Raw genomic sequence first — 24,736 nt, 5'->3', positions numbered from 1 at the left:
CTAAATATGCCTGGAATATACTTAGTCTGCTGTAAGAAGACCGTAAACCCATTTTCAATTTAAAATATACGTACACAAATTGCATGCAAATGTTTAATGCTTTGAGCAAAAACCTGGGTTTCTCAATATAATACTTAAATGGCGGGATATAAACGGCAGAGGAAAACTAAAACAGAATATATTTTAAACAATTAGTGTACACTTTCCGTAACAGTTATTGCCTTTCTAAAAGCATTTAAAATGTAAAGAAGTGTCCTTTAGGCTCTGGAAATCTTGAAGGAAAACAAATTGCACAGTAAATTTTATCAACAGAGATACTAATAAATATTTCATTAAGTATTAAAAATGCAGTACCTGAATTCAGCAGTCCTTATGGACATGATTTCTGTGGAGTTCAAAGCACAGAGAATAGCTCCTAATCCAACTAAATCAAAGCTTTTTAGTGTACCGATTGTCTGGCCAGAGTCTTCTAGAAAACCTTGCAAAATAGATCTTGCCTACAAAAGCAGTAAGATATTATGCATGAACAGAGTAAATATAATTGAAGGTAGAAGCTCAAAATCCTACCAGAAGCTATGGACCATATACAATCCTGAGCCTCCCCAGTGTAATTACTTGGAGTTTTGCCATGGCCTTCAGGAGGAGCACTGTCACCACCTATATGTGATGCTTAAATGGCACTGTTGCACAATCACTTCCCAACTGCAAGTGATTTGAAAGCACTCTGTACCTCTTCTGCCAGGTCACAAGGAAACACTTCACCAGACGAAACAGGCATTGAACCGCCTAGCAGAACTGCCCAATTCAATTAAATTGCTAGAAGAAAACGTAAATTACTCAAGGAGATCAATATGAAATTTTTAGTTTTTCTAATACTCAGGTTGTCTTGTCTTATTTAAGCTTCATACAGAGGTGGTGACCTGTGTTTAGAATTAATTTTCAGATATGAATGAGATAATGGTACCAAAATGCCTTTGCAAGCCTGCATCATTTAGGATGGTGCTCATCCTAAACTAACCATTTAAAAACTTCGTGTCTAGCTTAAGCCTGTCACCAACATATCCTTCAAAGCCAGTGAAAGAAACAAGCATCTTCCAAGATTTCCTAATCTATCCACAACGCTGAGCCTCAAATGACTAGCTTAAACTAGCTGCCTAACTTTTAGACAACTGAAGTTAGGCAGGATGAATCTCTTTTAACTAGCTGTTCTTACTGACAGCAGGAAACCTCAAAAGCCAACTAGTATTGTACAAAATCCTCCCAAGTGGTTCCTTCTCATGGTGCTCTTCAGAACAAGAATCTATTAAACAGATCTGTGATATTCTGCCAAAGCTGGCTGCCACCCTGCCAGCATCTGTGCAACTGAGGAGCCCTGATGGTATGGGTCAGAGAGTCAGAAATATGCTGCCAATTGCATATACAAATAAAAGCTTTTAACTCTTATTATGAAAGTTGCATTGACATAACTAGAAGTTATTCAAGGAAAGGAAGATGAGCATATTTGCTAATAACTTAGGCTTCTAGGGAAATGGATGCTAGGGTTGGGGGGCACACTACCTCTTCAGTGATTACTCTTAAGTTAGGAAGGGCTACTATCTCCCAGCAGTAGTGTCTGTTCTGGGGCCAGTGTGAGAGGAGCTGCTGACCTCTTTCTACTACTTAGTGGGCAAGTGCTAAAAAATATGCTCGTCACCACCACAATTAACAGTGATTGATGTCCTCTTGGCCATCTCATCAGGGAAGCCAGCAGCCAGGCACACATCGGTGCTGACCTACCTGCCCACTTTCACTGGGGTCACAGCCACAGGAAAGCAGCAGGGAGTAGTGTGGATTGCTGTATCTGTTTCCTAGGCGATTCCAGGTCTTCAGTCCCAAAGGGTGTGAATCCAGAGCCTTTCACCCGGAGTACGTTCAATAACTTACTTACCTGGGTAAGAGTCCATTCTGTTTGCTGACTAAGTACAGAAATGGTGTCGATCGAATGCAAATCCAGCTCTTCGATTTCATGTTCGGTGAGTGCCAGAGCAATGCGTCCCAGGGAAACAATATGATAGCTCTTCCAGTCTGGCAGTGATCCCCAAACCTTTAGAAGAGATTCATTAATATCTGTTAGATCATTATCAGTCTTCCCCTATATACAACATTCTCAAACCCCTTGGTTTCAAAAGTCCCAATACCTGAAGTGTGCCTTTTTGCACACAAAAGGCAGAGCTTAGGTATTGTGAAGGTTTTCCAGGTTCTACACTAATAATGGTTAGTTTATCTAAAAATGCTGCAATTTGTACAGCTTGAGCTTGTTGATAAGTCAGCACAGGGACTGCTGGAATTGTTGCTGTAGGAGCAAGTACCACTAAAAGCAATAAAAATGCAAGTCTGTGCTGAGATCCGCACTGTTACACTGCTACTGTGAAAGCAGCACCCGGGCTACCCAGGCTTCTACACCAGCTGCAATCGCTCTGGTGGAGTGACTTTAAATTGCTTTTGTGACCAGCCATTGTGCTCATTCATTGACAAGGAAAGCAGAAATCAAAGTAGAGAATTGGGTAATACAGACAAATAGCCAATTCCTAAAGTTCTGATTTCTAGTTTGTGTGCAAACAATATTAAAAAAAAAAAGATTTAAATGTGTTTGTACAGATACAGTTAAATCTGCAAAGCTCTGTAAAAACAAGGAAATAAGCAGGGGCTCTTCTAAACCAGTACCAATGTATTTGAACTGACAAGTTCCACTGCTTTTAACTTTATCCGCAATATAGTTACAGTGATTCAAAAGCTGTCACAGATCAGCCCTAAGAAAATTTTGATTTCAGGAAAAGGTCTGCCTGAATGAGGAATAATGAAAGTCCATCAAGACCTGAGTTTGCAGAGGCTAGAACTGTCAACTACATTTAGTTGGAAATGATAGAAGACAGTAGTCAGTGGTCAGTATCTCTCAGGATGTGGCCAACTGTCTTTACAGAAAAAAGACACTGGGTTTTGACTGGAGGAAGTGACTTGAACAAGACAGGCATACATTAAAAAAAAAAAGCTCCCTTTAAAGGTCTCATGTATTTCAGCAACTTTGTTTTATGTCAGTCAATACATGACAGTTTTCTAGTACATGATTGTGCTGCTAACTCCACACAGAAAAATAAAATAAAACTAAAAGCCCAGTCCTGGGCAAGTTGATCATTCATGCTGTCTGATTCATGGAAATATTTATTCCCTTTTCAGGATAGCTACAATTTAACTTTTGTTCAAAAAATTAGAAACGTCAAAGCTAGTAAGGACTTGCTGAAGGAATACCTCCTCAGTTGCCGACTAAATAGTGTTTGCACCTTCAAATACATATGAAGCTGTACAACCTGCATAAAATAAAGAAAAAGAGAAAGATCTCTGGGATAAGATACTCCTTATACAGAGTTGCAGACTATCTGCTGTTCATACCAACGTGCCTATCCAACACAGAGCAGCCTCAGGACTGCTGAAGTGCTTTTCTCAACTATGACCCTTGGGTTAGGGATTTGTTTAAGAGATGCTTTGCTGGACTGGTACCTCCTGACTGAGTTTCCACCAGATCTTTTATGCCGGTTTTACGATGTCATAAAGAAACAGAAAAAGGGTCTAAGCCTGGGAAATTTCAATCTTTTCCAAAGAAAATAGTAAAAAGCATTAGTCCAATTTTAAAGCTCTTAATTCTCTAGCTTAAGAGATACATGAAACACATGCAGTTAAAAATGTTGTGTGTCTATTTCCTGATCTAGGTCATAAACTACAGAATTTGAAGTACTTCATAAATATTATTATCTGACAGTGCTGGATGAAATCTCAGACATGATGATATAAATAACAACACATGAAACTGAAACACTCCCTTGTCCTCATTCACCTAGAGACTACAGATCCATGCATCTGTTACTATTGCAGAGCCTGGAGACCTTCCACTTGCAAGTGAGCTAAGCTTCTTACTTTCATTAAGACACAATCTGATAACTAGGCTTTTTGAATTAGTTTGGGACCATGAGTAGTACGCAGTTTCTTTTAGGGGAAATCAATCAATTTAGGAGAAATTAAAGCTGGCTTAATCAAACACTTAATCAAAGATGCCCTTTAGTTAATAACATAACAGCATCTTATGCACAGCATTTCCAAGAGCTTTGCCTATACTGTCTGATTTCTCATGCTTCACTTCAGTGTAACACTATGTTGCATTTTGCAAATTAATATATAGGAAGTCTGTCTTTGTCTAGCAGCAATCTGTCTTACAAACACTCACACAGACAGAATATACTTTCATTCAGTGCACTACAGGTCTGTACATCTTTGAATTGAATATAGCTGGGATATGAGTGTATTAACCTTGTTCGCAGTTTCTGAAAAACAGATACCACTCTGTAAGTATAGCATTATGTTGCACTGCTGTAAAATATTTTAGTTCCCACTATCTCAGATGAGCACTGTTTTTATTTCCTTCTAGGATTTTTTTTTTTTCCCCTTTTCCTACCCACATGTCTCCGTGCTGACAGAGGGAAGCTCTCTTGGGAAGAATGCATTTCATGCGGTGGGATGTTGTCCTACTGCAATGAGGCAGCAGAGACAGAATTGCAGTCACCATCTGCTTTCAGAAATCTCGTTAGTGCCAACTGTCTTTGAGCACCTGCCGTTCAGGAGTTTTAAAAGCTGAGCTTCACTGCTAAAAATTGCACTGTTGGCCTTACCTACCCAAAAGTCATGGTCAGCTCCACTATTTTGGCTGCAGCTGCTGGTTTAAGGAGATGCTGCCCAGGTCCACTTTGTCCCCTGCTCCTGTCTCCAAGCATCTGCACTTGTACTACTTGCAGCCAACTGCACTTATAGATGCTTCCTAACCTCATTCTGTCAGAATGAGCTGATGGAGCCTAAAAAGGACTTTTAAAATGTTGGATTATTTTGACAGAACGGGATTACAGAGTAGCTAGCCATGCAGAGATGGAAGCAGAGAGCAGATAACCTCCAGCAGATGCTGGTGACAGGAAGCTGAAGATAGGCTGGGGATGGTAACCTCTTCACCTCTGGGTTTTCTGCAACCAAATCAACTTGTCCTACTGCACCCTAAGGCTTTTCCTTGCTGAAACAAAAGTATGTTTGGGACACAACCTGTTCCCTGGCAGTGCAGGCAACCACAAAGCAGCAAGAGGAGGTGACCCCCAGGGAGGAGTGCAATGCCAACAACAGGGACGGACCAAGGTCCCAGATGGGCTGAGCCCAGGGCAGAGACCACTCCGAGAAGCTCAAGAGGAGCTGCATTGCCGCACTCTGAAAGAAAGGTGCCAGCGGTGCTGCAGGAGTGATGACAAGAGCTGAGACTACAGCCCTGTTCCTCTCCGTGAATCTACAGCCTGGCAAAGATAGCGGTCTTCTCGTGCTGTGTTTCTGTAACTTCTTACACTCACCGGGAATACCCTAAGTGAAGACAGACTAAATGCATGTGGTCTTTTTTCCTCCCTAAAATTCCCCACTGATGGGTTTGTCCCTGTCTGTGACAAGAAGGCGGGAGAATGAGCTTTATTCAGCTAATAACAGTTTCTTTCAGTCAGTCTGATTTTACACCACTGTAAACTATATTTAACATTGATGTAGACAGTCTAACAGTCTGAGCTTAATTCTCAGCAGGCCAATCAACAGCCTGTAGTACTGCTTGCTGATTTTTCATTTATGAAAGAAAAGTGAGAAGCAAGCAACTGAAAAGCAATTCAAAAGCAAAAGCACTGAAGTTTTTCAGATGGCTGTTGACTCTAAAGCAAGGGCAATAGTCTTACATCACCATCTCACATTATTTTTCCAATAAATAATAGATATTCTTGCAGCAGTAGTGACATTGCCATAGCACAGTTATTTTAGAACTGCATAGTTCAATAACAGCAAATCAAATTATGGATTTAATTTTCCTTCACAGACAGGAGAGTTACCTGCTTGGCTTTTTCTTTCAAGGCAATAAGCTGGGAGCTGTTAAAACCTGAGACAAACCCAAGAAGTTCCACATTTTTGTCAAAAGTCCCTGCGTCCATGCATTTCAGTTCCTGAACTGACCAAAAGACATTTGCTTCTGATAATTTAATAATTTCATCTGAAGAAGGAGCTCTGGTTCCCAGACAATCTGGAAAAAAAGTCAAATAGCAAGAGTTTTCTTCAAGGAGACTGAAAAAAAGAAATCACAGCAATATAAAGATTTAAGAGGGTGGCAGACTATGAATTAACTGCAGCTGATGTGATATTGATAAATGAATTATCTTGCAATGAAATAATTTCTTTAAATATTTACATTGTTAACATCCTGGATATAAAACTAGAATTTTCCTAACTTGCAAGAAATGTTATATTCCTTGTCCTCCAAAGGCAGCACGTGCTGGAAAAGAAAATAGGAGCAGACATATATTTTGGAACAGTTACAATATAGGGTGCCACAACAAAACTAAAATCTGGATGTGTGCAATAAGAGTAACCAATATCTTGCAAGTTTTTTCAAGTCAAATTCCCTAAAGGCATAAAAACCCAGGCAAGGGCTTATTCTGAGGTAAACCCACCATTTGCTGGGAGCCTTGCTTGAGGAAGAATGAAATGCAAATCTTTAGGATGACCTCCGTTGAAGTCTCCATATAGCTATGTCATTGTTCACAAAAAAATGTGGCAGCTGAATAAACTTCTCCAAGTTCAAGTAGCACATATGTGAATCCAGCTCAACAGGAAAATAACAGACATGAGAGGTCCTTTTACTCTGATACCCTGACAAAGATGTATGTCTTCTAAGACTTGCCTGACATTTAAACAAGGTGCAGACAGACGCTGGATGTGTCAGAGAAGCACGGTGCTTGTTCTTTACGTCAAGCATGTTGTTAAAATGTCAGGCTCTAGAGAGGACTGTTTCACTTAGAACTGTTTGGACAGACAAACTCCATTTAAAAATCTTATTTACGGTCAGGTTCTGACCCTATGCATGATCAAACAAGACAATTTCCATTGTGTGTTTTAACAAATCCTGGTCTTTGTTGGCATAATCTACCTCTAATATTGATGGAAAGCAGAAATTAGAATCCTAATGTGGTTGCTTACTCCTCTCTCTCCTGTCACTAATTTAGGAAAACCTTATTAAATAATTATCTAAACCAAATAATCCCTACATGTCTTCAGATACGGTCATTACCAGTAAAAAGCAAGAATTTCACAGATGCTGTGCCTGAGCTAAGCTCCCCCATATAAATAAATTAAAGCGAGGATGTACAAAGTAGATTTGTACTTTGAAAGGAGGCAGAGGAGGGATTTATTTGCATCAAAGGAAGCTGCAGTAGTGGGTAGAACACTGAAAAGATTGAATCTGTTGAGCAAACGAAAATGTTGTTCAGCTTCCACTGTACCAGCTGATGTTCTGCTCTCCCTTTTCACCGCCCTCTTGTGAAGCTGCATTGTTTCACTTTTCCCTGCTGCAAAAGGCCAGCTTTTATTATGTAAATACTAACCATCCAGACACAATGCAGTCCCCTTCCCCAAGTCATGAAAACCTAATATTTTGTGTTCTTGGAAAAAACATTGATTTTATTATTTGTAACACACCAGATACATTGGTGTGATTACAGAGGGAAATACTAATTAGACTCCTGGCTTTGCTTCCTATATCTGATGCTACTTCACTCTTCCTATTGCTATATAATCACATTTAGTTTGATGAAGAACAGATTATACATATAATATATTCTAACATCTCAGTGCTTGAGGTAAGCAACTTGAATTATTTTTCCAGCATTGCCACTGCTTTCTGGTAGCATCTTGGACATACGATTCCCGAGTTTTGCCTCATATGTTCCGTCTTGCCTTAAGCACCACCTTTATTTTTATCTTGATGTAGACATAGATGTAAGAACTCTGTTACTGGTAATTGTTACTGTTTTTAATATTAGCTCACAACTGGGCTGTGGGAAATGTAAAATAGCAGGTTGGTAGCATGAAGAGCATCAGTGTTATTCTAGAGCCATTTTCATAATACCCAATTTTCTGGTGATTTACAAATCAGTTATAAAACTTCATTCCTTATTGAAACCATTGTGTGTTGCGTGGAGTTGATAAGACTATCTTTGGTAACAGAACTTCAATACCACACTTGGACTGCAGAAGTATTTCTTAGACTAGCATAAACAATCCTTCAATTTTTCACCTCCCAGACTCCCCGCAGCTGAACTCATGCACCCCAAGTGAAGAATGAAGAGCCTCCATAGCTTGGAACCAAGTTATCCTTTGACAAAGATCATTAGCTTCACTGGCAGGTTTATATTGGTCTTGCAATGCAGATGAGTTAGCTCTGCAACTGCACAGGACATGAGTTAGTCTGATTAGAGAAGTCTTTGGGATTCACGCTGTGATCCAGAGGCCTAAAAAAGCACACGTAAGGACACAAGCATACTGAAATACCTGATGCTGAACCTTTAGTCCTGTGGCCCATGTCTAAAGAAATACGATTTATGATCTGATGGCTTACTTGCTCGAGGAAGAGTGAATTTCATGCATACAGACGGACTAATACTCTGCTATTTACCTAGCTCGATTCTGCTTTTTTAGAGCATGATAATTGTGTAATGACTCCTCTGATCAACAGAGGTCATGTTTTTTTTCAGGCTATGCAAAAATACAACTCTGTAGAACACCCTCTGTCTCTCTCTGTATATGAATACAGCATTATCATGAGATTCATTCCCAGAGACACACAGTCATCATTCAGAGTTGCTGTTATACAAGCAGATGGATTTCCACGGTGGCTCAGGGCTTGCTGAAAGCTTGGACCTGTATCCTGTTAGGCAGAGAACCAACTGGGAGATTTTCAAAAACATAAAAGCAGACAGTACCAAACTCCTTGAAATTGTTGGGGTCTAAATTCCCATTAGTGCTTTTCAAATGTCTCCCCCACAGCTGGGTTGTTCTCCACGGCACAGGATGGCATAGCTTAAAAATTCTGCCTACAGTTATTGTAATAATAGAATATAGTCAAAGTATGTGCCTCATACAAAGAAAACGATCCATTTGTGACCAGAGATTCTAATAGATTAGTTTGGTTGCTAATTAAAATACCTTTTAGATTATAACAAACTTTGTCCATTTCAACAGACAAAACACAGTGCTACTAATGTCAGATTTAAGAACAGCCGAGGCAACATATGCTCATGTCTGGCAAAGGATTAACTATGTGCAATCTTTTGGCACAACAGTAACTTGTCACCTTTGCAGGTTTTTAATTCAAGGATTTTCACTTAGATTACAAAGGTAAGTAAAAATAAACAAAACCCCCTAATTCAAATCATTCATCTTTTTTCCTTTGTGTGCTCAGGAACATTCCAGGAGATTCTTAACCATGCAATCCTGGAATGAAATTAAGTGTTTCAGCAATTGATCAATGCATCAGACAACTATGGGCAACAGAACTAAGGCTCTCACTCTTTTTGCTAAAAGGCTGAACGTCTTTAAGTTACTCGATGCTTTACTTTTTAATGTCCAGCTTCTCAGAATGCATTTGACAACAAGGTGAAAATAAGAGCCTGTTTGAACTGCACCATCACAGCCCCAAATGGCACCATTGTAAATCTGGCACTTAAATCTGGCACTTTGCACAGATACGAAGTGAGATACTGACCAGGTCTGGTGAGAGATGATTCAACAGTGGCAGTGGCATTAGAGATAGATTCAAATACAGTTGATAGAAGCTCTTCAGCTGAAGAAATTGGTGCAATTGTCTTTGCTATTTGTAAAATGGTATCTGGGAACTTCAAAAGGAAAGAAATGTCGTGGTTTAACCCCAGCCAGCAACTAAGCACCACGCAGCCGCTCACTCACTCCCCCCCCATCCAGTGGGATGGGGGAGAAAATCAGGAAAAGAAGTAAAACTCCTGGGTTGAGATAAGAACGATTTAATAGAACAGAAAAGAAGAGACTAATAATGATAATGATAACACTAATAAAATGACAACAGTAGTAATAAAAGGATTGAAATGTACAAATGATGCGCAGGGCAATTGCTCACCACCCGCCGACCGACATCCAGCCAGTTCCCGAGCGGCGATTCCCTGCCCCCCCTTCCCAGTTCCTAAACTAGATGGGACGTCACATGGTATGGAATACACTGTTGGCCAGTTTGAGTCAGGTGCCCTGGCTGGGCATAAGAAGCTGAAAAATCCTTGACTATAGTCTAAACCCTACTGAGCAACAACTGAAAACATCAGTGTTATCAACATTCTTCACATACTGAACTCAAAACATAGCACTGTACCAGCTACTGGGAAGACAGTTAACTACATCCCAGCTGAAACCAGGACAGAAAGAATAAATAAGACTTCTTTCTCCCTTTTAAAACAAATCAATTTGCAGAGAAAGACTTGTGCAGACCTCAGCAAAGCAGAGATTAGTAACAGCTCAGCCTCCTTCCTATTTGTGCAGATGTTTCAGAAGAGGAGAGTAAATTGGCTGCTACTGAAAGGTCAACAGCATATGTTTGAGGGGGGAAAAAAAATTAGAAACAAAGCACATTCTGAGTGATTCTCCCTCTTGTATGCCCTCTCAGCTTCTGGCAACACCTGAGCACTACCTGATTGGGGTCTGTGTCCAGACCCTCCTGCACCAATGAGTTCCACCATTTTAGTATGCACAGTATGGAACGTACTTTACTTTGTTTATCTTAAATTTGCCAGATAAGTGTAAGAATTGAGGACAGGGACCCAAATATATTATAAGAAATAACTTTAATCTGTTCACCTCCCTCCTCCAGCCTGATGGACACCTTCCTTTCAGCTGAAGAGTCCTATTCTATTTGGTCCATTGTAAGCATTACCTCCTGAGGAAAAGCTGCTGACTCTGCTCACATATTTCTGATGAAGAATGAATTCCTCATTCCAGTATAGTTTACTCTTACACATAAAAATTATAAGATTATAAGAATTAAAGAGGGCAAAGAAACTACAAAGTGCAATGCTGAGGCTATTGATTACTGTTATGCGTGCTACACTGGCCCTAGGGCGAAGGGCCATGAGTAAATGCTAGTTTGATCAGTATGATCCATCATTAACACGATAAGAAACAAAACTTCTATGGTTGGAAGGCAGGGGTATGGAGGAAACAACACTGCAAGGTGTAAAGTACTAAAAAATGTTTGAGTCTGCATCACTATAAATGCACCTTTTTTTTTCTACATGACAATGTACAATTATCATCATATACGTGCAAATAATTGTTTATACTACCATTACTTTCAAGAAGAACTCTCAGAAATTTTGATGGAGTCAAGAATGTGTGAAACATTAACACTTGGTTCCTTGACAAGAGAATTATTTACCTAGTTTAGCATTCAGGTTACATAATTTAGACTGCATTATGACATTCACAAATCCAAATCCTAACATTATCTTTTACAAATTTAAAAACTAAAATAAAAACATACCTTTTCAGCAAGGATGTTTAATTCACCTTTTGACAGCAGAGCTATGAACGGTCCGATATCTAATGTTGTTTCAGCTGTCCAGTTGTTCGGGGAGCTGAAGAAATATTTTTGAAAATTATATTAATGAAGAATGTTTGCAATCAAATTTATACTAAAACATCAGAGTTTTTCTTATACTGTATCATATAGGAAACACAGACACTTCTATGCCAACGTGATGATTCATGCTTATTGACATCAGACTGCATTTTCTCATCTCTCTGTGATATACAGGGCATTAGTGGAGTTCTCAATATATTCTGAGAAAGCCTTCAAATATTGTGGTAATGGAGCTCTCTCCCTCAATAGTCATAGTATTCTTAGCATTACAGTGTTCAAGCAAGGAGAAATAATTTTTTTTAAAGAAAAGTTACTATTTTCTATCAGGTTCATACTGCAATAATAGTCTGCAAAATGGTATCAAAAGAGAAGTAGAAACCTCATAACTCAAATTGAAACCACCCATTTTCCAAGAATCTTATTCTAAGGAGCAGTGTGGCTAATACTTCAAGCAAGCAATACTTGCCATTACTTGCTTATAAATCAAAAAATCCCTCCTATATTCCAATATTTAATTATTTGCAGGTGTAAAGGGGCTGGTTTTTATAGGTGTTGGGCAACTGTAACTTTCCCTGATGTCAGCAGGAGCCGTGAGTCCTCAACATTTCTGAAAAACAGGTCTATGCACACTTAGGAGAAGTGGACAGTTTTCCCCCCTCATTCTGAAAAGATCGAGTTCACTAAACAACTCGGGAAAGTAATTCAGTGTGGCACCAGTCTGCTACTAATTCTGCCTTTTTAAAACTAAGGGACAGAAACACAAAATATAGGTGACGGAACAGATTTAAATCCATACCTTATTAGCTCTGGTATTTTTACAGTCTGCTATTTCATTCATCTGCAATATCAAGAGTTACGGAAGGCAGATCTAACACCTTGGAAAGCCACATCTAATGACACCTATGCCATTTCTGTACGAGAGATCAACTGTATGATAGGTACCATATGTCTTGAAATAACACGCTAAATTATTTGTAGGAATTTCAGGTCTTAAAAATTAAGTTCAGGTTCAGTTCTGAGTGCTGCTTGGTGCTTCAAAATATATGTAGCTTAGCACTGTGCAGGTTTGACCTATTTGTTTGATACAAATCTGACAAATGTTAGCCAACCCAGTTGGTGGTTGACTTAAGATAGCACTTGGTAAGTAATTTTCATCCTGAAAGAGCCTGAAGATGGTAGTAATAAATCTGTTACTAGTGCATGTTCTTACAGTAAACTTTATTTGGTTTGTTGCTCCACTATGAGGATGTTTGACTAGGCAAATATTTTCAAAATAAAATAAAATATTATTTAGGACAGTGTGTCATGATTCAATAAAATGGATCTGTATCAAGATTAATGCAGGGATGGGATCTGGTGGAAAATATAGCTATTCCATTACCAGAAAAATGCTGACTAGGACGAAGCTGAATGAGCAACTAAAATGATTAGGTGGATCAAGTGACAGACTTCGGGGCTGAAAGGATGGTTAGAAACTATTGCATTCAGTCTCCCTGTTGAAATGCAAGATACTTCTAAGAGACAATGCAAGAGAGAAACAGTATATTCAAGCCAGATAGAGGACAACTTTGTTTTTTGTGTGACTGATAACAGCAGTGTGGTTCCAATCAGCCTCCTAATCTGAGTCATTAATGACATATAACACGCTGTCCGCTTTGTTGCTTCAGTTGGTTGAACTTTATATCCCTCTGCTTCTTCTCTAGCTCTCTCCCATTGCCACAGGTGCTTGCAGTCTTTTTTATTTCTCTTCTCACACCAGCACACTGAGTATCCTACTTCCATTTTCCCATTCTTCGCATTCCTGCGCCATTCTTTGCCTGTAATACCCTTTCTCTTGCCATGCCAGAGGGCCTGTTTGCCTTCCCCTCCTCAAACGTTACACTTTCCTTTTCCTCTGGGACTTAAGTCATACAGGGTGTCCCTGGGGTTGTATTTTGTTCCACAGTTATCATGTTACATACAAGAACAGAAATATCATTCTAGTGGACAGAGACCCCAGGCTTGGCCAGTGACAGAAGCTGCTTTGTGTTGTTCTCATTGCAGTTCTATCCAGGCAAAGCAAACGGTTGGCATTTGCATGGCTTAACCATCAGTATAAGCAAGGTGGTATATCTAATACCTTACCCATAGAGTTCGAGAAGTTTGTATGTAATTTCAGTCTTCTGCTCATGGCTGAGCTGTTGGCAGAGTTTGAATTGATGAAGGGCTGTTGCCATTGCCTTCAGGGACATTCTGCCACGTAGAAAGGCTGGAGGTAAGTGGCAGATTAGATTTCCAAGTAGGTCAACATCATATTCATCAGCAACAGAGCCGTTCTAAAACAAGAAGCATTTACCTCGTTGGCAGAGCTAATCTTGGGTCTTGCCCTGTATCACTCAACTGCATCACAACACATTTAAGCTCTGTGACCCTTTAAGGAACAAAGACACAACAGTTTGCACTGGCAACTTAATCTACCATTTCTGCTGAGACTGCTTTTACCAATGCAACTGGTGGTATTTCATAAACACTCATCAGAGCTTTCAGTGTATTCTTTAGTCCATATTGAAGCACACATAAAAAATAGTTAAAACTATATCTCCTGCCACAACCTCTATATCCAGGTGACCACCCAACACCTGCAGAGGTGGTGCAGTTCTGCCTGGCAGCAGAGACCTCACAAGCTCTTGCTGTCAGAAAGCTCAGCTCTGAGGGGTTTCTCAAGCAGCTGCCAAAACTCTAGGGATTATACAGCTGGTTAGTATGTACAAGGTCATGAATATTCACAGCTACATCAAAGAACTCGTTTCCCCTAAAAACTGGTGACTGCTGCAGCTCCTTGACAGCAGAAGTCACAAAATCCTCATAGTACCACCGCCTCTCCCATGGAGATTCCTGTGCCACGCTCGGCTCGACAGGACTAGTGCCGCTTGGAGCAAGGGGGAACAGCTCCGGGTGCAAATGGGTCAGCTCCAGACTGTCCTGGCCAGTTCACTGCAGTCAGCAAGGACATTTCCTGAGAACACTTTGTAATATGCATGGCGTCAAGGGAAATTGTTAAGGAAGATATAAAAGGGTTCCTTAGGCAGGGAACAATAAAATCGAAACAGTAAAGGAAAAAACCTGAAAGAAAACAGGTGAGTAAGTCAAGAACTTACATAGATGGTGACCGACATTACTGCATGAAATGCAGTACAGTAATATGTGCAAACAGAACCAAAGACTGGCTGAGTTTGGAAGGCACATCTGGAGGTCGCCCAGTCCACTCCCGCTGCTCAGAGCAGGTCAGCTACAGCAGGTTGCTCGGCGCCTTGGCACTAAGAGCTTCTCTGAGCTAGGTGATAGTCTAAGCTGCTCTTGCTTGTGATGATGAAGAAACTAGCATGCTGTGTTAGTGCCTTTTAGGCTTTCAGAGTCCACCAGCTACAGTTTCACTGCACGAACACAGAGCAGCAGAGCCTGTGTCTCAGGTTGCTGTCTGTATGCAGGAGACCATGAGCATTGGCACACGGACCGGAGAGTACAAGTAGGCAGGATAACTTTGTGAGGCACCACATGATGATAAAGGGAGAGAAAACTAACCAACCACTCTCACTTATTTCGGAACTGTCAGTGGCTAGTTACAGATTACTTTTTTTGCGGCTCCCCCTCCACGGCTGACCCCTCCTAGCCATACCTACCAAACACTCCTGTACTTTTTGCAGGACAGCGTTCTTTTTGTGAAGGCTTGGATTCAAAAGGTCCAGCTCAGTCTTCCCCAGACGTTCAATGAAAGGGACACATAAAGGGCCTGAAACATACTCCAGATAGTCAGTCCTGCAGAAAGAATTCAAGCGGTCTCAGAATGTAAACCTGACCTTCATACACCCATAACCACACCCATAAAATCTGTGATGATGGAAAAATTTAGAGACAAGTCTGGACTTGAAAAATTATAAACTGGCCAGGCCAAAAAAGTTGCAATTAATCCACACCTTACTTTAATTTATATCTTCTTCCAGTTCATCAGCACATGAACCTCATTTCAATACATGGCTAAGGGATATAAATAGCTGCAAGTGGATGAAGTGCTCTGAGATGCCTTAACACCATATGAAACAAGACTGTCTACAGTTCAGAAACTTTTCCCCTTTCTTCTTTTTATTAGGAATAATCCTCTGATGAATGAAGATGTGGGGGTGGGTTAAGGACAAGGAGTAGTTTTAGAGTAGGCTTCCTTTGTACCAAAGTCCAAGAAGGCCTGCAAATTAAACAAAATTATGCTCTTTTCCACCCAGAGTGGCAGGCAGCCTTTTTAAATAAAGCCATATCGCAAAGCGGTGCAAGGCCAGCCTTACCAGGCTTTGTAGGCAAAAGCACCAGTGACTTCTGATGGTCCTGAACAAGCAACATGCAACTGTTGGCCAAATAACTTGGTGCTGCAGTTTGTAGAAAGCCTTGTATTAAAGTCTTTCTATTATTATTTTATTGCTCTTAAATAGAGTAATTCCTTTTCAAAAAGGATCCTTTTCTTACTTTTTTTCAATTAAAAATATTCCAGGAAAAGAATAGTTCTCATTCCCTTTTATCCCTTTAAGCATGTAGGAAGAAAGAAATAAAGAAAAAGGGGAATTAACAAGTTGTACAACTCAGAAGTTCCCATCAAGGTACAATTTTTTTTTTCTAGGGAAAAAAGCTGTCCCTGAATACTACTTTGCTATTTACATAATGCGAAGTTTTGCTAACTTACAAAAATGTCTTTAAACACACTGAAATGTTTTTAACCATACAGAGCAATATTCTTGGGCAGTACCCAACGGCTTTGTCTTACATATCCACTCTCAAAAAAAAACCCTAAACAAATAAGCAAACCAAGTCTCACAACCTGGGGGGGGGGGGAACCACCAAGGAAAAAAAAAACAAACCCAAAGAAAATAGTTCAGCATAAACTACATTTAAGTTAGTTTTGTGATACTAAACAATTATGTTTAAGAAAGCCCAACAAATTAATCCCTTTGTTTTAGCAGACATCAGCAACAGTACAAGCAGCAATATTACAAGCTTTTTCACTGCTGCCACACCACTGCACCGTGATTTAGTCTGCACCCAGAGCGCTTTGAGGGGGACTGATTTCAAGAATGCAAAGGAATCCACGGTTGTGACAAAAATGGGCTCTACTAAAAGACACCAAGTATTGCCAGCTTTCACTTGACACAGATTTTGGCTACAGTCAGTAACCACTTTTTATAAATTACCATTTGTTTGAATCATCAGTTTTCTTAGAACTGAAGAGATTATTAACAAAGTGCTCAGAAGGACTACTCTGAATGTAGTGCTGCAAATGCAGTAACTTAAGATGTAGTAAAGATGTAACTCACGGAAGCACCAGTAAGAGGAAGGGAGGAATAGATGCATTGGAGACTTTCCACAACTTCCAAGCCAAACAATTAACCTAAAAGCAACAAAAATTTAAGATCTTAAACATTTGGAAATTTTGAGAAGAATGAAAATATGGTTTGTTTATGGCTTATAAATTAGCATCTATAAAACTGTGCATATTCTCTTCAAAGAGCAATTTTCTCTGCTTTTAAGTTGTTTAGAGTTTTGGTTTTGTAGACATCAGAGATGAAATATCCTATATTTGGGTGCATGAAAGCATTTGCATGTTTTTGAAACTTATATATATTTCCAAACAGATTACTCATGAATTAGCAATTTAGAAGGACTGTAGGAATTTCTTGCAATTTGTACGTGACAAATGAAGTTGTCAAAATTAAGTACAAAACCAGACAAATTCACACATAAAAGATTTAAATGAAATATGTTAACAGACAAGTTCACACATAGAAGATTTGGGGAAAAAAAAGAAAAAAAAAGAAAGAATTAACCAAATTCTAATTTACCTACAGTTTGCATATTGGGTAGTATGTTTATGTACACAAACTCTTTTTTTGGTTTTACCTGATATGGAGAAAGCAGATGAAGATTCATTTCAAACAATTTAAAATTGTTTAAACAAACGTCTGTGCTCATACTTTCAATGAGTTGACAAGTTATTCCTTTCACAAGCTGTCCTGTGCTGAGAGGAAAAGTAAAATTCAATCTTCTGAATATTTAAGCAGGATCTAGTCCTTACTGCCCACAACCATGTTCTAAAGATACAGTTCCTTGACCACCTCTCTTTCCCATTTCTTGTAACCAAAAGGCTATTGAAAGTAAAAATGTAATCAAACTGAAAAATATTGACTGAGCCTTAAAATACTAAAACCTCTGCAATGCTTTGATCCTGAGTTTGGATTTGGAGATCCTTTTTAATGAGGAAGGTGAATTATCCTGTGGTATCAAGGAATGAATAACATAAGATAGTACAAAATAACCACATATTGTTTACCTCAAAGTTACTCTCATCACAAAACTAGACTTAAACCCCATTTCAAGAGAGACTATCATCCCTACCTTAGAAGGTCAACAGGGTAGTTTTTCTTAGACAGTAATTCATACAGATACAAAGCCTGAAATAAAACCCACCATATTTAAAGTTAAGCTTAGATAATCCAGTTGTAAGATACAATAACTACTGCAAGGTTTTTGTATGCTTAACTCTCTTATGTACTCTAAAGGCATTTCTATGGTCCACCTTGGCCAACCAAAAGGTTTGGCATCCAGTGCTGAATTTCTTCTTCACAAGACAAGACATCGCTGACTGGCATTATGGGATGATGTTAAACATGTCCATGGCACGCAAACACTGAATAATTCAAGTTTGAAGGGACCTCTGGAGATCATCTGGTCCAACCTTTCACCTCTCAGAGTCAAAGGGCTGACTGTACATGCAAATGTCTAGTATTCAGTACTGGAAAGAGAGAATTTATGTGGCAGAACCCCGAAGACTTTTAAACTCAGCATATTAACACTTCCCTTTCCATAGCATTGTCTCATAATGCTGCCTAGGCTCTAAATGACTTCTGGTTGTTTATGTCAAGATATATTTGGGGCAGTTCCTTCCTTTTACCTATGTTCCTTGAACACATATGTATTATAACACTGTTGCTATTCTTCCATCATACTAAATTGCAGTGGAATGGGAAGTGCATAATAACTTTTACCTGGCTTCTTCTTAGTTCTTTTTCTTTCATCATTGAAGAATTATATCCAGTCTGCTTCCATAAACCGGAAAGAGATATTTCTTTAAAGAAAGCTCCTTGTATATCTTTGACTGATGAAGAAAAATCTCCAGATGCAGCTATCTAAAAGGAAGAGGAACAGATAAATACATGGCATTTCAGAACTGCTGCTTAGATTTACAGGATTTGCCCTTCTTTCTATTCTGTGTAATAGTTCTCTTAAGAGGATAAAGGAAAAACATGTCAGTATTAAAAACGCCACGGAACTAAGCAACAGAGAGCTTTCAAAATATACTTCGTGTTCAGAAAAAACATTAGAAATATTAACCTTTGAGCTAAAACACACATCTCAGTGACAACATTTTAAGGCATGCTCTGCATATCTGGTTATTGTACTCTTGTGCAGGGAGAACTTGCTACACACTTGAGTTTATAATCACCTTCCTGAGGATCCCTTGTTGTTGTGCAGGCGATAAGTCAGTCAAGTATTGGGATGTCGTGCCTCGAATAATCTGAGAAAGCTCCTTTGGGTTCATGCTGTAGAATGACTGGGTGCTAATACCAGTTACCAATGCGCCCATTTGACTAACATTATAAAATGACAAAACCTGCAGAGGTAACAGCACAAACAAACAGAAAGTGTTCTGGCTTGTGAACAGCAGATATATTTAAAAGCAGAAGTTAATAAATAAATCAAAACTATTACTGTTGAATACTTAATACGTTTCTTGCCCGGGGATGCTCTTTCCTCAGATTTCTTTCAATTCAGACAAGTCTGTCCAGGGAACAAATGTGACAATTTTCTCAGAGGTTCCTTTTTTTGAAATTTCAGAGAAGACCCTGATTCGTTCCATTACGGTATATTTGAATATATAGTCTGGGATCTCTGATCATAAAAATTCTGCTTAGGGCAGTGACACAGACAAAATAGTATATACAACTGCCAAATGCAAATAGTCATTCTCTCTGTTACTAGAGAATTACTTTGGGAGGTACAGTCTTGGATGTTTTTATTTGATTTAAAGAAAATGTTCAGACCACTAACAGTACTAAAAAGAAGTCTTGTACCAAACTTTTCAAAATTTATGGTTAATATTGAGAAAAAGCCATTTCACTTTTAAAAACAGAAGGTAGGAAAGCTGTTATCAGAGGTACCTTTTCATAAGAGAGGTATTTACTGGATAAAATCATAACTTGGCTTTTTGCCCACCCAGAGACTTGGTTTAATGTTGCAATAGCATTATGCACTGCTTCAGGTGACAAAGATTCCAGCTGACTTGAAGTTAGTCCAACCACAGCATCTGACAGAGATCCAAGGGTATCATTCAATGACTGGTTTTGCATGGCAATGTTAAGGAGTTGAGATTTGAGCTAAAGCAAACAAAAAAAAGCAGATGGGGAATAAAAATCTGCCAAGAACCGATTTCCATTATCACCCAAAACTTTAACTGGAGTTTCTGGAAGAGGCATTGGCAAACATTTAGTGACCACACACTTCATAAAAATTCAAAAACAGAACCACAGTTGTGAAAGGAATATGGAACAGGAGGAAATAGAATAAGAAAAGAATGAGCACTGTAAAAAAAACCAAACCAACAAACCAAAAAAACCCCCCACACCAAAATGGGCTTTTATTTGCATTATGTGCTCGAGAACTATTTCCACTTATTTCTTAGATACCCAGAATTTTTCACTCTTTTCTTTCCATATTCAAGAATAAAGTCCCTCCTCCTCTGTTTTCAGGATTAGGTTAGTCAAGAAGAACAAGTACAGTACCCACCTTCTGAACCTCGGCTTGGAAACCTTTCAACTGATTGCATTTAATCATTTGATGAAGTAAAGCCCGGGCCACAGCTGCATCCATCTGTTCCATTCCATCATAAAAGCAAACCAATAAACCTAGCCTATATAGAAGAAATACATTAGCTAACTTCTGACACAAAAGGTGTCACTCTCAGAAAACTCAAATATAGTATGGTATACCCTACTTGTGCTCAAAACTTGAGACATTTCTGTCTGTCACTAGTGCATTAAACTGCAGTCCACATAGCCTGAAACTGGGGTATAAGACATATGCACTGTTCTCTGTGTTCAGCTGAAGTCTACCCAGATTGCTTGTGCTGTCAAAAACTTAGCTTTCCTGGTTCCCTTTGTCTGTGGCTGGGTTTTCCCAGCTAACGACTCCACTCCCCTTGGCAGAATTTGCAGTATAATCTCCGCTTTGAAAAGGATGGAGGGCTACTAATAAGTTTCTAGAAGTGGCTTGCTGAGCTCTTATCTGGATTGATTGGATGTTTTGAACTCTAAATCCTGCTTGGATTTCACATGCAACATAACTCATTCATGTGTCACAGCAGCATCTAGAGCACTACATACCCTCTTTATCATTTCAGGTTTAGACAAAGCTTGCTGTATTTCACATCAAACATATGACTGGCCGATGGATGAAGACCTGCCCAGTTCAACACTGGTTAGGAGAAGACGTGCTGAGGTTCACTGTCTCAGTTGTGCCAGCACAGCACTTTGCAAAGCAGTGTTGTGAACCAGATGTGGAGCTCATTTTTCTTTGCAGTACCCATGCTGTAATATTTAAGTCAGCATTTCCATTAGCCTCTGTAAAGCTCAACCACAGCCATAGCTGGTGGAGAGAAGCAGTCATACCACCAAGGGTAAGCGCCTGCTGTAGGTGGCCTCCCGACTTAGGCCTTGTGCTTATTTACTGCCATTACCTGCAGCCCTGCCAAGAAAGAGGTCTGAATTGTGTATCTCTCTCTCTGGACTTTATAGTGATGGTGATGAATTCGTTTGTAGAAACCCTGAATCAATCCCCTGTCCCTGTAAACTCTTAGTCTTTGCTTTCATAATTTACACAAAACAAGAATCTACAAAGATGTGGCCAAAGCCCAGCTTTCCTGCTACAGTCTTTGCTTTTTAGCAATTCAATGATGCAGGCATAGGCAGAGTCTAGGCAATAATGTCCAGATGTGAATTACATCAACAGTGGACAATGCTGCAGCAATATCACAAACTCAGTAAAATTGTGCAGCGCAGAAAGGCTTAGCTTTTACTTCCTCTAGTCCCTCAACAACCACCTGCTTAGTGATGTAAAAAAATACTGCTTCAGCAGCCCATCTGAATTCATGGGACATCATCAAACTAACATACAAATCAAAGAAACATCTATAACAGCATTTTTATAACAAATAATTACCTTCTGATGCATTATTGCATAGCCACCCAGAGCTCTTCATCTCCTTTGGGATTAGCAGCAATGAATAATACTACTTCTTAAAAGTAAAAGTGCATTTAAATCATCAGTATGGTTAAAATGAGTAATATAAAATAAGTGTGTTGTAAAAATGGAATATATTAAGGATTATGGAGCATGACATTTCTCTCATCTGTGAGAATGTGGCACCTCTCGTGAGCGGTAAAATCATTTTTAAGATTTCTGACATTGAAATTTAGAGTGTGGGCATAATTCTTCTCTTGCTTACACCTCCAACAATCAGCAATACCTCATGGAAGTCAGTGAGTTACACCGCAATAATGACAGGAGCTCTGAAGCCATAAAGCATATTCTCCATTAGTTTAAAACTCCAAGGTATCCCCCAAGGAGACTACAAATAACTTCAGACAGTGGTGTCTTGGGACTAAATACATCCATTGATACAACAGAGTAAATGTAAATGTGGAGTACAGCACTTTCTTGCAGATAGCTCATGCTCACTGCGTATTTATGAGTAAGAGCAGTTGTTTGGTTTTTTTATCACTGTTAAAGTAAGTTCAGTGCTGATTTGACAGCCCTGAAAATGCAGTTTCCTGCTTACACACGTAACAGTCGCATGCGTTTAAACATGGCTCATCTCCACCCTGCAAGACAAAGAGGACAGGACCTCTTCATTTTGCGACCTCTCTGGTGACACCCACGTCAATTAAAAACCACTTGCAGTCCTGGCTGGCATGAGCTAAGATTTCCTCCTTCAATCCTAACTGTAACATGATTTCCATGAAACACTTCCATCTTCTGTGATTCAAACAGCCAAGGCAACTCATGTCCCACTATCCTAATTTATTTTATTGCTGCACTGTACAATGTGATAGAGCTTCAATTGGCTCTCCCAGATACTGCTGTAGTCCTCCTACTAATACTATAGACAAATCCTCATTGTGGAGCAGGAGACAAAGCATTAGCTAATTAGGCACACCTCCAAAAATTTGTGAAGTAGCAATTCTTCACTGTTGCTAAACAGGGTTGGATTTCAGACTAGATTCTTCTGCTGGAAGGAAAAAGCTATGCCACATCAACAATTTCATCAGCTACTTACTGCTCCTCTCTTTTCTCCTTACTTATTCATTCTCTCCATACACAGCCATAAAAGAAAAAGAAAAGCAGTCTTGCCTGTAGATAGTTGAAGTGTTTCTCATGTCAAATCCTGATGAGTTTATTCTTTCCAGGAAAGCCTGTGCAAGCTCTGGTGTGATATCATACACCGTGTCCAACTGCTTTGTTGCGTTGTCATAGCTAATGAATAGTCTTATCTGACCAGAACAAACAAAATCATGCATCAGGATTATCAAACAATTACATCCAATAAAAGATATGTTTTACACTCTAAATTCATTGACTGCATTCACGTTATAGAGAAAGGAAGAAGATAGATTTGGATAATACAGTATTTTTGAAGGCAAAGCTGAATGAGCGATTCTCTGTCAAACTGTCAAATAATTTGAGGGTCTTCTGTCTTTGGTCCCTATCTTTCAGTACAAGTCACAGAAGTCTGATACAGATAAATAATTACATATTAATGATAGGCACTTTCAAATTCCAAAAAGAGAAGAATATTTGGTTGACAATGCATTTGGATTCACTTTATATTTAAGTAATTAAAATACATAAACTTTTTTTTAAGTTTAAGTTTGCATTTGTGTTCATACTGTTTGTAGCTGACATCACTTGACAATGATATATCCAACCAAATTTTGTTACTTACTTCACTAAGACTAATTTTCAGAATTTCTTCTAACGGGAGATGGACCATGTATCTTCCCAAAATCCATAAGTTTTCTGCACTGACCCAAGAAGTTGATTCATTGAACTCTGTTTTGTACAAATAAAAACTCACTACAATGTTAAGAAAGACATTATTTTTCAAATACATTGTACCCAGTATATTGTTATTGGTAACTAATAAAAAAAAAATTTGCAAATCAGAAAAATCCTTAACAGAGAGAGTCAGGTTCCCTTCATTAGCTAGATTTTAGCACCACATTTTTATGAGCCCACACATTTTTTAATGAAGATGAAACAGTGTTTCAAACGTCTCAAATTTTCTCATATGAAAATGATTAATGTTTTATGTTGCCGAAATAGAAAATGGATAAAGTATGGGACAGGAAAAATTAAACCAATAGTATTAAATATGGAGCAGCATTTTTTAAATTCAGTTTTCCTAATCAAATGTATTATTTAAGAACACCAGGAAGGCATGATACTTTGTAACACTTTATACATCTTATATATTATTATTGATGATACCGCTTACTTCAGCAATATGCGATAGCAATAATGGAGAAAATGAAAAATCATTCATATACCTATATGGAAATAGGTTGGCAAAAAATACAAAACACTGCATAACAGTTAAAAAATGTCATTCATTTAGTAACATTCTCCCAAGGATTGAAAATGAAATCAAGATCCAAATATCCCTGAGAAATAAGTATTTATGGACTAGGTGGGTACTCTGAGCCACAAAGACAGTGTGTTCTCCAAGGTGTCATAATTTGGATGGTTCAACTTGTGACACCTCTGCACATATTCCTTATCAGTGCTGATACTCACAACTCTGTAAAATAAAATTGTAAGTGCATTTTGAGCAGTTTTCAGCATCTGAAAAAGACCAGCCTATAAATATCAGAAGCTGAAGAACCCCATTTAGTAAGCGATTTTTTTAAAAACACAGATCTAAGCTCCTTAGCTGAGGCAAGACAATGCTCCCAGTGGACCTGTCAGGCCTCTGGTTTTTTAAGTGATATTACCTCCCATTACCAGGAATATTAAGAGAGTTGAAATGTAATGATAAAAGAGTTCAATAAAAACTAGAACAATTTAAGGATGTTGACT

The 24,736-nt window shown here is 38.9% G+C and overlaps 1 protein-coding gene across 1 annotated transcript in view; it reads right to left on the bottom strand.

Moving 5' to 3' along the window:
• Window positions 1-24,736, bottom strand: part of OTOA (otoancorin) — a 36,397-nt gene that overhangs the window by 4,561 nt on the left and 7,100 nt on the right. The window contains exons 9-24 of the mRNA XM_010570578.1: window positions 23,604-23,710; window positions 23,012-23,151; window positions 20,390-20,513; window positions 19,765-19,980; window positions 19,050-19,217; window positions 18,592-18,732; window positions 17,942-17,997; window positions 17,447-17,564; window positions 16,864-16,937; window positions 15,187-15,322; window positions 13,652-13,842; window positions 11,429-11,522; window positions 9,632-9,761; window positions 5,928-6,115; window positions 1,928-2,083; window positions 355-497 (exon numbers count right to left, since the gene is read on the bottom strand). Of these exons, the coding sequence (XP_010568880.1) occupies window positions 355-497; window positions 1,928-2,083; window positions 5,928-6,115; window positions 9,632-9,761; window positions 11,429-11,522; window positions 13,652-13,842; window positions 15,187-15,322; window positions 16,864-16,937; window positions 17,447-17,564; window positions 17,942-17,997; window positions 18,592-18,732; window positions 19,050-19,217; window positions 19,765-19,980; window positions 20,390-20,513; window positions 23,012-23,151; window positions 23,604-23,710 (2,182 nt within the window). The remainder of the gene's footprint in view (window positions 1-354; window positions 498-1,927; window positions 2,084-5,927; window positions 6,116-9,631; window positions 9,762-11,428; window positions 11,523-13,651; window positions 13,843-15,186; window positions 15,323-16,863; window positions 16,938-17,446; window positions 17,565-17,941; window positions 17,998-18,591; window positions 18,733-19,049; window positions 19,218-19,764; window positions 19,981-20,389; window positions 20,514-23,011; window positions 23,152-23,603; window positions 23,711-24,736) is intronic.

This window comes from Haliaeetus leucocephalus, unplaced genomic scaffold, assembly GCF_000737465.1.
Source record: "Haliaeetus leucocephalus isolate CR32 unplaced genomic scaffold, Haliaeetus_leucocephalus-4.0 Scaffold295, whole genome shotgun sequence".
Classification (NCBI taxonomy): Eukaryota; Metazoa; Chordata; class Aves; order Accipitriformes; family Accipitridae; genus Haliaeetus; species Haliaeetus leucocephalus.
Note: the sequence above shows the minus strand (reverse complement) of the source record. Positions and strands in the feature narration are given on the sequence as shown.